This window comes from Xyrauchen texanus, chromosome 26 (assembly GCF_025860055.1).
Source record: "Xyrauchen texanus isolate HMW12.3.18 chromosome 26, RBS_HiC_50CHRs, whole genome shotgun sequence".
In the NCBI taxonomy this organism is placed as follows: domain Eukaryota; kingdom Metazoa; phylum Chordata; class Actinopteri; order Cypriniformes; family Catostomidae; genus Xyrauchen; species Xyrauchen texanus.
Window position 1 is genome coordinate 27110800 of NC_068301.1, and position 12205 is coordinate 27123004.

The following is a 12205-nucleotide window of genomic DNA, read 5'->3' on the forward strand; positions in this document are numbered from 1 at the left end:
ACAGACAGGGCTTAAATACACAGACAGAGAGCAAAGGAACCAATGAGCAAACAAAACCAATGACAGATTAACGAAGACAGGTGATAATAATGAACAGTGAGCGGGAAAGCCGACAGAGAGACAGTGGAGCTAAACAAGTGACAGAAGTGAACCTATGGAGTGCAGAAAGTGACAGAAGCGGAAAACAGAGAACACGGGGATCGTTACAATGACAGGGGGCTTTCCAGTCATCTTCCCATTGTTTTTATTTTGTCTTTGTTTTTATTTTACAAAACAGCATAAAATATTTTTCTACATAATTTTTCACATTTCCTCTGTAAGTTGTGCTTAATTTGAAATACATGTATTTTTTTCAAATATTTTTTTTTCAATGATGTATGATTGCTATGTTTATTTAATATTTATGAATATATTTTGTTGACTGTGTTTCCAAACTGTGCTCATCAAGTGAAATGGGGTTTTCAAAAAGTAACGCATGTTTTGTATCTTATAAAGGAATACTAACAATCTCAGGTTTCGCAATCGCAGGGTTGCCTCACAATTAGGAAATTTACAGATACAATCTCAGATGAACTTCTGCTGAGGGAAGCCATTACCATCTGTTCCTTAAAGTATACTGTATATATATGTATATATATATATTGTTGTGACTGCATTTGCAGGACCACATAAAAAGCCTAATGATGATGTCAACTCTTCAAGAGGGCATCTAATTTGTCATCACGTTTATGCAAGAATGCCAGACACTTTTGCATCATGGCCAGAACTTCATTCTTGTCCTGTTGTTTCACACACAGATCCATGAGTAAAGGGTTCTCCTTCACCAGCATTACATCTAAAAGACAGAAAAAGGTCTCCCAAAATGGGAAGTGAAAACAGCAGAGAGATACTAGCTTTACTCACAATGCTAGTTTTATGGAGGAAACAAGTTCTCATGTAGCACGATTCTGTTAACTTAACCCTGCTGTGTGTGGAGTCAGACACCTAACTCATCAGAATTATGTGTAAATTAGACAATTTGTAAATTAATCAGCTTTCTATGGACTAAATTATGGAACAAAGATTGCTCATCAGGAATAAACAGTAGGGTAAAAAAGTCTAAGACCTCTAATGAAAATGCTTCTATTTTACACTTTTTCCTCATTTAATACCTAATTTTTAATTCTAAATGATACTATACGCATAAACCCAGATTTTCAATGTGGTATAAGATTTTGGATTGCACTTTTGGTTTAAGAGATTTGTAGAACACTTTGAGTTCCAGGGCTGTATTCAAAGGGAATACATACTGCTCTGTTCTGACATACAGTATAACAAGGATATATTTAGATGGAATAAAAGCAGGAGGAGTGTTGGTTAGTGCAAACCAATGCTTACCCCAGTCATGTTACCTGGTTTGGTATTCTTATAGGTCAGTTATAAAACCATAGACCACTGTATTCCAGTAACATTGTTAGGGTTAGGCTGAGTTGTTCCACTGTAATCAGAGTTATAACACACTTGTCTGTTCACTTCGGAACATCCTACCTTGACAGGGTTAAGGTTAGTAGTCATGATTTATGTACATTTTATGTAAAGGTGCTGCTAGTTTAGGGGGTAATTGGGCTCTCTTTCTGATACCAGGGGTCTGGTGTAGTTTTCCATCCTCGCACAAGAGAAGAAATTGTTAATCACTGTCACACAGTCATGCTGACCTGCAAAGAGAAGGAGAAAATGAGAGTTTAAGTATTCATTTATTTATTAGAAAAGGAAATGTGAGTGTGTGTATAGATCTCTCACCCACAAAGGCCCATCCGTCCTACAGAGTTGACAAGGTCTGTCTCTATCATCTTCATAATTTCCGGAGAATATTTGTGGATAATATTTCAAATGAGCTGGAAAATGTTGTGAATGTATGATGTTCAAAAACTGAATGTCTATCTTTCTTGTGTGCAACACAAAAGGAGTTATAAAGGTGAATTTCCAAAATGCACTTTTTCATAAAATGAATGGTTACCACGAGTGTTCCCATTCTTCTAAATATCTCCTTTTGTGTTCCTTTTGTTTAATTTATGGGTGAACTATACCGCAAACACTTTAATTAACAAATGTAAAGTTTTTTTTGTCGTTGTTGTTGTTGTTGAATTGTACACTACGGATACGCATCTAAGGTTCAATAGAGTGATGTTGCCATCAAACTGCAGCTTGTTCCGCGTCGATCTTTAGTGCCGTTTCAAGATTCTTAATCTCCATCTTTTGTTATTTAACATCCTGAAACCCAAGTGTGACTGCTGTGTGCATTTTCCATATCCTTTTTTGATTTGTAACTAGAAGAACCTAATAAACATGCAAAAAAAATATTCTAGAGAAAATAGTTTTCCTAAAAATGAATGGCAACATACAGTATGTTTACTAAATTAGGGTTAATTAGAAGCATTATTATATGTTACGTAATAGGGGTAATGTTTGGCCAGCCAGCCATAAGGGAGGAAAACATTGTCTGTTTTTGTTTTGTTCCAGCTTGGTGAATCCCAGTGAGCCATAACTGGTGCTTAAATGGCCTGTAAATTACAGCAATAAATTTGTCATCTTCATGTTCTTAGAACATCCAAACAGTTAACTTGCATATTTGAATTGCTGAGCAGCTGAGATGCCTCGTGCACATTCCCTGTTGACACAACACAATCTAGATTTTAAAACCAAAAATGTCCTGGTTACTTTCGTAACCTCCATTACCTGATGGAGGGAACAAGACATTGTGTCGATGTAGTGACCATCCGGAACAACACGCGCTTGCCTTGGATCAATAGCCGAAGCCTCCACAGGGCGAGCGACACTGCCAGCAACTCGAGGCAGTTGATATGCCAATGCAGTCATGGCCCTGTCCAGGAGCCGGCGACTGCAATCCCGTTGCACATGGCACCCCAGCCACACGCTGAGGTGTCTGTCATGACCACAACATGCCTGGACACCTGCACTAAGGGGACCCCTGCCCGCAGAAATGCAAGTTATGTCCAAGAGCTGAACAAGCGACGGCAGATCGGCGTGATGACCACGCAACGTTGCCATGGTCATGCTCTCACAGTGAGGACATGACCCATCCATGAACACAGTCTCAGTGTGGGCAGTGTCCAAGACAGATAAGCGGAGAGATAATGACCGCAACCAGGAATTAAACACAGGCGGAAAGCCACCCCAAGCATGAGTAAGCCTCTGCCTTCAGCACTGTATCCACCACCACTCCTTCCGACTGGCCTCAACCAGCCCACCCTCCTACTTTCACCCTCCATACAGCTACGCCCCTAGACATTCCCCCAAATACCACAACCCAGAGCCTCTGCAAGTGTCCAATAATCTCTGGACTCAAATGTCATCAGAAATTCAGAGCATTAACTCCAGAGGCGTACTTGAGTCCGATCACGGTGCCTCCCTGTTCGGAGCTGGATTACCTATAGACCAGTGGTTCGCAAACTTTTTACACTGGCGTACCCCTCCAAACATTCAACATCCTTTCACACGCCCCTCTAACGCATAGATAACTGTGGCAGTCAACCTTTATCCCTCTCGGAGGCTTGATTAGCCTAATACGGGACCGGGTGTGTGGGATCACGACCCGGCCCCGCCCTCCGCCCTGCCACAATAACATTCACACAATGTATTTTGAAAATATATATATTTAATACAATTATCTATGTAAAACAACTCACTTATATTAAACATGTTATTTTTGTACATGTTATATTAATCATATACATCCTTGTGCTCTCTGTCAATGTAACACATACGATTTCAAAACAAATATTTGCTAATTCTCATGGTCTCTTCATACTCCCTTTTGATTTCATCGTTCTAAACTTTGATTTATACTTTGCATGTTTTTAAGCTATAAGGTTTGCAACTTCACTAAAACAATGTTAGAGCTCCATAACCACAGGCCTACTGCTTCCTTTCGCAGATTCCCATACCAGCATATCACGAGGTGCCTTCTGGGTTGAGCTGCCTGAGCAGAATATTAAAAAAAGTGATCTCCGCTCTGGTGTAATTATCATCACTCCGCTCAAAGCTCCGTTCACACGCTCTGGTCAAGAGAGATTCTATCTGCACATTTCCTCTCTCTGGAGATGTACAGGTATTGGATGGTGGGCAGGGGAGCACCAACAATCCTCTCAGCAGTCCTGACTGTCCATTGTAGTTTCCTTCTGTCTGATTTGGTGGCTGATCCAAACCAGACAGTTATAGATGTACACATGACAGAGTCAATGACGGCAGAGTAGAACTGTGTCAGCAGCTCCCGTGCCAGGTTGAACTTCCTTAGCTGGCGAAGGAAGAACAACATCTTCACGGTTTTGAGCGTGTTCAGCTCAAGGTTGTTGTGACCGCACCAGACAACCAGCTGATCAACCTCCTGTTTGTATGCAGACTTGCTGTGTTGTCTGCAAACTTCAGGAGCTTGACAGTGGGGCCCTTTGCAGTGCAGTCATTCCTGTACAGGGAGAATGCATCCCTTAGTCTCACTAGTATAACAGTAACTAGCATTTTCAGGCAAAAGAAAATCCTCTTTGTGTCAAAATGACCAGAACACAATATGAGGGTTAAGCGTTACATGTAATTGCAGGAGAATCTGACCAAATAACACTACAGTACTCAAGATAAAAAATATTTAAAAAAAGAGAAAATATTATTGGTTGATACCACATTTGAAAATTAAAAATGGGGGGACGGATATCAGAGTGAGACGATGTAAAAAAGTCGTCATTAATATTTTACGACTCCAATCTTCCCTTTTATTTCGAATATTTTTTAAATAAAACTGTTAACGTTTTAATTACAACAAAGTCAACAACAAGGCCCATCAATAATTTATGTCGCGAGAAATACCCCTCTTGAAGATATATCAGTCCAGTCGTACTTAACTAGCCTGCTCAAATAGTGCGAGAGAGACTGCGCGCACCGGTGCTCGAGACCATGACGGTGTGGATCCCAGACAGGTAAATACAATCTCATGTCGGAATGTCGGGATGCAAAGATTATCAAATTATAATAACTATAAGTTTTGGGTCATGTCTCACCCTGCTTTTGTTTGTGTGTGCTTACAAATGTAAGCGTTCTGGATGGCGCTTACATTTGTGCTATTGCAGGTTTTAAAGCATAAACTGGTTTAGAGAACCTCTGTATTTTAATTAAGTTCATACAAAAAGAAAGGATACGGAAGCTTTTAATTGGTGGAGCAGAGAAACGGTTGCCGAGTTTTCTACTAAATTAGTCTAGATCCTTCTGATTTTAAGCATATATGCGATCTCATTCTGTGCTTGCTAAAATCAGACTCGCATTACGTCTCCATATTAATAATAGTGTATACTGAAAGTGTAAACTGCATTTCATAGATATTTAATTTTTACTTTGAACAGTAGGCCTATATCTATTTTTTTTATTTATTTTTTTCATTTAAATTTTTTGCTTTGACAATGTGTGCTTTTGCTTAAAAATCTTCCTTAAAATGAATGCTACTTGGTTTGATATTTCGCTGTTGGGATTTATAATGTAATAATCTTATAAGGAAAGTTACTTTAAAGTGTTGCCATTTATTGTAGCAGATGTATTTATGAGTACTGATTGATTTACTGTAATATTTCTAGAAACATTTGTATCCCATCAAAGCTTTTCGTCCTGGGCAGTGTCCCAACACTTCATTCCGGCTTTGATTCCAGGTTGCATTCTCTTCCTGGAATAGCATAGCTGATGTGTTTGGCACTGAATCACTTACAAATTGGGACCTGCAACACTAGATGAAAGTGGGTGTTATGGACATAAACATTCATCTATGTGACAGCACACTCAAGTCTCTGGTAGCCTAGATAGAGATTTAAGGTGATATTGGTCCATAGTTTTTATTAGAATGTATTTCATAACTGGGAATGCTACCTAAACATTGGCAGCAAATGCGAGAATGGTCAGGTTAAAAATAACTTGCAAATTGTGAGCAAAGAACTGCATTGCATTAGTTTATTGGAGAACGATTTCGAGTGCCAAAGGACGGAGTGAGTCTGATAGTGTGTAAGCCCCACTTACTCCATAGGGAACCCTGCCTCTTGTAATCTAATTAAGACCTGATTCTGACTTGCATCAGCAACACTCTCTACATAGCTTCGCTCTGTGTTTCCAGTGACACTTGTACTAACCGGTCCTGTCAAGACTTGTGGTCCAGACATCATCCTTCTGAGCCTATCTAAGGGCAGTTTAATGCATTGTCTATTGTAATGGATTAAGGTTGGATGACAATCTGCTTAATCATCCCCTTTGTGGGCTATTTCATTGTGGCTATTCCGTGGTGAGCATGGTTGTTGATAACGCTTATTATTCACCTGGGACTCGCACATGAGTACATATTGTTCAAATCTGTGTGAAAGGATGCAGTGATAGAAATATAATAAGCTGTGCTCTACTATGCTAATTAATATCACTTTGTAAATGCCCTTTCACACTGAATGCAACATGAAAAAGAAAGACGAATTCCCACCAAATGCGATGCGAACAATCACCGTTAGCACATTTGCACCTTTAAAATAGGTGGCATAAAAATAGGCATCTCATAAAATATGGATGTCAATTATCTTATTGATATATTTTTGAGGCATCAAAATATATTTACATTAGATGACATTTCAATTAAAAGCCTAATTTGCATGCTTTCCATTCTCCTACAGTCAGTTGGCCTTCTGTTGCATGTCTGGCGAAATAGTGTTGGGAGACCTCAAGAGGGTGATATAACATTTATTGAAGCAGGACGCAAGGCACAGGGATCACAACATAGGATGCTTACACAAGTCATCTTACCCAGTTTCCTATTATTTCAGGGGGAAAAAATGTTGTTTTTGTTGCTGTTGTGTTTTTTTTTTTGTTTAAATGACCAACTGGTATTTCCAAATCCTCTTTCTAAAATGTTCTACTTATCGCTGGTACCACTTGTCCAGTGTGTGGATCATTTTCTGAAATCCCACTTTGCTAATGTCTCTTTATATCTCTGTGAAGAGTTGTCATATGGTGTGACACTCGCAAACACATCTGTAATTGAGCTTTGTTTTGTTTGGCTTGCTGGGCTTTTTGATGTAGTTTTAGTCAATGAAAACTGTTGACATTTTAGTAACATTTAGTCATATTGATATTTTAGCCACTGAGCACTGTAAACATTTTAGCCATAAGAGTATTATTGATAAGCATTTGTCAATCTTGTCTATATATATATATATACATACACACACATTTTATTGTTGATGTCATTTTACTGTTATTTTTCACATAAGATTGATCTTATCATGATTATCTCTTCAATGATGCTACAAGTTGCAAGCTGCAGACAGCGGGGATGAGAGACGAGCATCTCCGTGTTAGAGTGTGCATCACCCGGCAGAACATTAAATCTCTCCCGGTCTCGACTCCCGTTCACATTGTGTCTCTTCCTCGACTGGTATTTATTTACATGGCACGCTCCCGTATAATATGAACTTGAATTAAGGATGAAATAAAGATATATCGCCACGCTGTGTTTCTATCAGACATTCGAGTTGCAGACAACGTTGTTCAGATTGTGTCTCTTCTGCGACTGGTTGAATTCCGTGACTGGTTATTTACATGGCACGCTCCCGTATTATATAAACTTTAATTAAGGATGAATTAAAGATATATCGCCAAGCTATGATCTGTGTTATTTTTTTCTGGCCACCAGTTCAGTGTCGGTCTGCTCGGCATCCATCTTCACCTGATTTCCACGCTGCACACTTCAGAAACTCACATGACATGACCACATGTGCCACTCCCTAAACTGAGACTGACTGGTCAGCTTTTTATTAGCGGTGTAGAAAATGGGCAAACTGCTCTCAGAGAGAATGGGCTGTCACGTCCACAATATAATCGCACAGGCTGACATCGCTATTGCGATTGCTATATGATTAATCGTGCAGCACTAGTGTACACACATGAAGGGAAAAGAGGCAATGCGTGCGGAGCTGGACAGGGCAGGAATGATGCATGTTTGGTGCCAGAGAACAATATTTAACATTACAGCACAGATCAGACCTGTTGTCCACATCACTGTTGTTCTGTCACGCTCTTCACTAGAGACGATGAGAGGGCGCAACAGTTGTCATGAAGTCTTGTGGTGCGGATGGAATCAATCTGGTGTCCGACGTAACCTAATTGTTAGCAAGGCAGCTAGCATTAGCAAGTTCATCCAGTCTGACCCTACGTTACCACTGGTGCGTTTTGAGCGAAGCTGAGAGCGTTTTCAATTCATTCCTATGAAAGCCGAGCGTCATGCTCACAAGGTGGATTGTAGGATTGGCAGCGGGGCGGCGCAAGCTCTCTCCTAGCGCTGTGTCCGCCCCAGTGGAAACACAGCCTGAGAAAGCCGAACTGCTTGTGTTTTAGCAACATGCAGTAAATATAGAAAATTCCTTAAAAGCTTATCGTTTTCTTTATCGTGATATATATCGATATCGTTTTATCGCCCAGCCCTATTTTCCAATGATCAAAATATATTAAAACTATTTATTATATGTCCTATTTTCTTTGATAAACTGTGAAAGATGCCAGAAAGCATCATGGTTACTGTTGTAACCTCCATTCCCTGAGGGAATGAACAAGACATTGTGTCGAATGAAGTGACACAAGGGGTCTTCCTGGGACGCCAAACGTACCTCTGAACCTGAGAAAAGGCCAATGTCAAGTTGACAGAATTTGCATGCCCCGCCCCGGACATACGGGTATAAAGGGAAGCGGGCAGTGCCAGTCAGGATTTTGCACTGAGGAGCCAAAAATAAGGTTAAACTTTGTTTAAGTTTATTATTAAAATATTATTTATATCATCAAGCCGGTTCTCGCCTCCTCCTTTCCATTGAACTACGTTACAGGGTCCCATATAAAAACGCCACGCACTGACCGTGTTACGTGAACTGCCGAGACAGGTGCAAGCAGGCTACTGTGTGCTAGAGGCAACTGTGTCGGTTGCACGTAGCCCTCCCCAACGCACCCAAAGAGGTGTCACATACAGACCCTGAGGGGGGAACAGGTGCTACATGACTAGCACGGGGTCAAGCCTGGCAGCCACGCCTTTTCTCTCACTATGTCTCTCACATAGGACGTAGCATCTTAATGCTATGGAATGCTTCATGGAAGGCGGTCTTTCCCGGTCCTATTCTTTCAGGGGGAAAAGACCCTGCGGAGGCCACATCCTGCCCAGTCTAGGGGGAGGTAACATGTGGCAAATACACCACGAGGGTTGTGAAGCTGTACGTGGGAAATGGTGCGGTGGTAGTTCCAGCCTAATGAGGGGGGACTCTACAAGCACAGCGACCGAGGCAGCGGAAAGATGAGAGGGTGAAAGAGAACGGAGGTTACGACGAAAGGAAAGCCAAGGTGGTGTCTGTTTGAATGTAGATGGGAGAGTCATGTTGAATTGAACAATGCAGTGATCAGAGACATGTAACAGAGTAACAAGAATATTTAGGTTTATACAGTTACGTGTAAAAATGTGGTTCAGCTGGTTGCCTGATCTGTGAGTTGCTACAGTGTGTAGTCTTTCCAAGTCAAATGAGGCCTGAAGAGTATTTACTTCTGTGGCCTGAGGCTTGTCTTGGTGTGCTTGTCTGAGGCTTTGTGCGTTAAAATTATATTTTAAAGGCTCATTATTACGGTTTAGTATTTCTCTGTAATGTAGAACAGTGTTAGCAATATTACTGATAACATTCTTTCTCAGCCCTGGAACTCAAACCATTTTCTGATACTAGTGTCTTTCTTCGATGCCTAAACACAGCCAATCACCAGCACTTTTAGATTTGGGCACATCTAGCATGCTACATGCTTATCACTGACGTTGATGAGATTAACCCCTTATTTATCGAAATTTGGTACCGAACAACAAGACATTTTTTGATACTCGATTGTCTAAAATGTATCAAACTCGATACCCAGCCCTATGCACACCGCACTTTTAAGTGCTTCTTTACTGTCCGTTATGAAGTGCTAGTGTCTCTCATTCATAGACTTAACTTAATAAATACTTGTAATTTACCTCACTGAGAAATGTTCAAAGTTAAATAATCTTTTTAAATAAACTTATTAACTACATAATAATATACTTAGTTTTGAAATTATTTTTGTGCTGAGGCTAAGATCTTCTGTTTTTACACAGTCACTGATTTGTTCATCAAATGTGCATTTGCAATGTTTAATTTATCATCCGATAAATACGAAAAAGTACTGATAATACAATGGATTTTTTTTTTATTATTAGAGCAATTCAACATGCTTTTATGCGTCAAAGACTTTAGACATGAATTTACTTCCATAGAAGTGTCCCGATCTAAGGCGCAAAGACTGAAACAGCACCCGGCTGTTGCACACTCGCGAGGACGCACGATTATAACGTGATGGCTCACGACTTATTGTATCATAATATATGTGTCACTGTGCATTACTTATAGTGAAGAAAATTGGCAATATGCAGCTTTATTAATAAGAGAGAGTTTGGATTTTTGTGAGTTAAAGATGGATTGAAGGTGAGAGAGGGCAGTCTTCGCCCCATTATACACGGAAACAAAATTTGTTTTTGTTTTGGCTTGTTTTCCAGTATAACTATCTAAAACTCTTTTAAAACACCATACATTTATTTTTGCAGATATACTGCAGAAGAAAAAATTGTTATCTGAGAATTTTGAATATAATATTAAAAATACAACATTTTAAAATATTTAAAAATCCTTTAAAAAAAGATGCATTGAACTGAGAAGCAGGGTAGATATTTAGACTTGCGTTTAGAGAATAGATATTGAATATAAGTATATTTTGTTTTACTGCACTCACAGGAAGTGAAAAAAATACACTTGTATTCAAAATACACTAATTTGTCTCTTGAAGCATGTTTATAGATCTTATATGTTGCTTCTTAAGTAAATGTACTTTTAGACTATTTTAAATGGAAAACAAGACAAAAACACTTGATAACCATAGTATTTTTTGCAGGGAATTATTTTTACTGAATTAAACGTGACAGTGAATGTCATTTAGAGGTATTTTTAAAAGATGATTTTGTTATTGTTAGCAAGCACATTTAATACAACTTTTTAAGTTGGGGCACAAGCTGAATAATTGATTAAAAGCTAATGATTATTCGTTGCAATAATCTCAGAATAGTCAAATAATAGTTTTAATAATCGTTAGATTGGTCGGTTATCAAAATAATCGTTAGTTGCAGCCATACGTTTTGACTTGCCTTGACATTTGTGCTTTTTTCAGTTGCTTAAAAACATGTTAATGGCTAAAGTCTGATTACACTGTATTCAGCACAAACTGGGATGCAATAATATGTGAGCAACATGTATGTACAGGTTTGTACTTTTGAGAAAATAACGTTTATGCATGGTTTTTGAAAAAACTACATTTTTAAGTCATTGAAATAAGGCCAGATAACACATACTAAACATTTGTCCACAAGACTTTTGAGAACTGGATCTTGTAGCCTAGAGTTCTTGCTACAAAATGATGTGAGAACCATCCTGATCACTCATTCATACAAAACAATATAGTAATTTAACTTTTGTAAGACACTTTTAGTGTTAGAAAGGTCATATGCGAGGAGGCGTGAACTATCATGATTATGGATTGTAATTCAAACCTGAGGAGACAAAAGCCAAATACTCCCCCACCCCCCGGGCCTATTAATGAGGAATGTGACAGAAAGAGAATGAATGTGAGGAGACTTAATGATCAAAATCAAGTTTTAAGTTAAAATACGTAATCTGACAGTACATTTTCTTTACACAAAGACTTTACTTAATTTTAGACCTACACAACCGTTAAAAGAAGTCTATTCTGCTCACCAAGAATACATTTATTTGATCCAAAATACAGTAAAAACATTATGTGAACTCTTTTTACAATTTAAAAGAACAGTTTTCTATTTGAATATATTGTAAAATGCAATTTGTGATCAAAGCTGAATTTTCAGCATCATTACTGCAGTCTTCAGTGTCACATGATCCTTCAGAAATCATTATAAGATGCTGATTTTCTAATATGGACATATTTAAAGTGCATTAAACTTTAAAGGGTAACTAAACACCTGCTCAGAGTCTGACTCCACCCACTAGAAATATTTGAAAATGCAGGAACAGTGGGCAGACCCCGGCGGGGATAGAGGGAACGAACCGAGTGCGGGGCTGAGCGGGGGGGC

At 39.1% G+C, this 12205-nt stretch overlaps 1 protein-coding gene across 2 annotated transcripts in view; it reads left to right on the forward strand.

Annotated features, from left to right (window-relative positions):
• The first annotated feature begins 4902 nt into the window (after positions 1-4902).
• The window catches only part of bzw2 (basic leucine zipper and W2 domains 2), a 43358-nt gene continuing 36055 nt past the window's right edge, over positions 4903-12205 (forward strand). The window contains exon 1 of one of the 2 annotated variants that reach the window (XM_052092431.1): positions 4903-4967. In XM_052092431.1, the coding sequence (XP_051948391.1) occupies positions 4945-4967 (23 nt within the window). In that variant the 5' untranslated portion in view covers positions 4903-4944. The remainder of the gene's footprint in view (positions 4968-12205) is intronic. The other variant, XM_052092433.1, reaches the window with a different exon arrangement.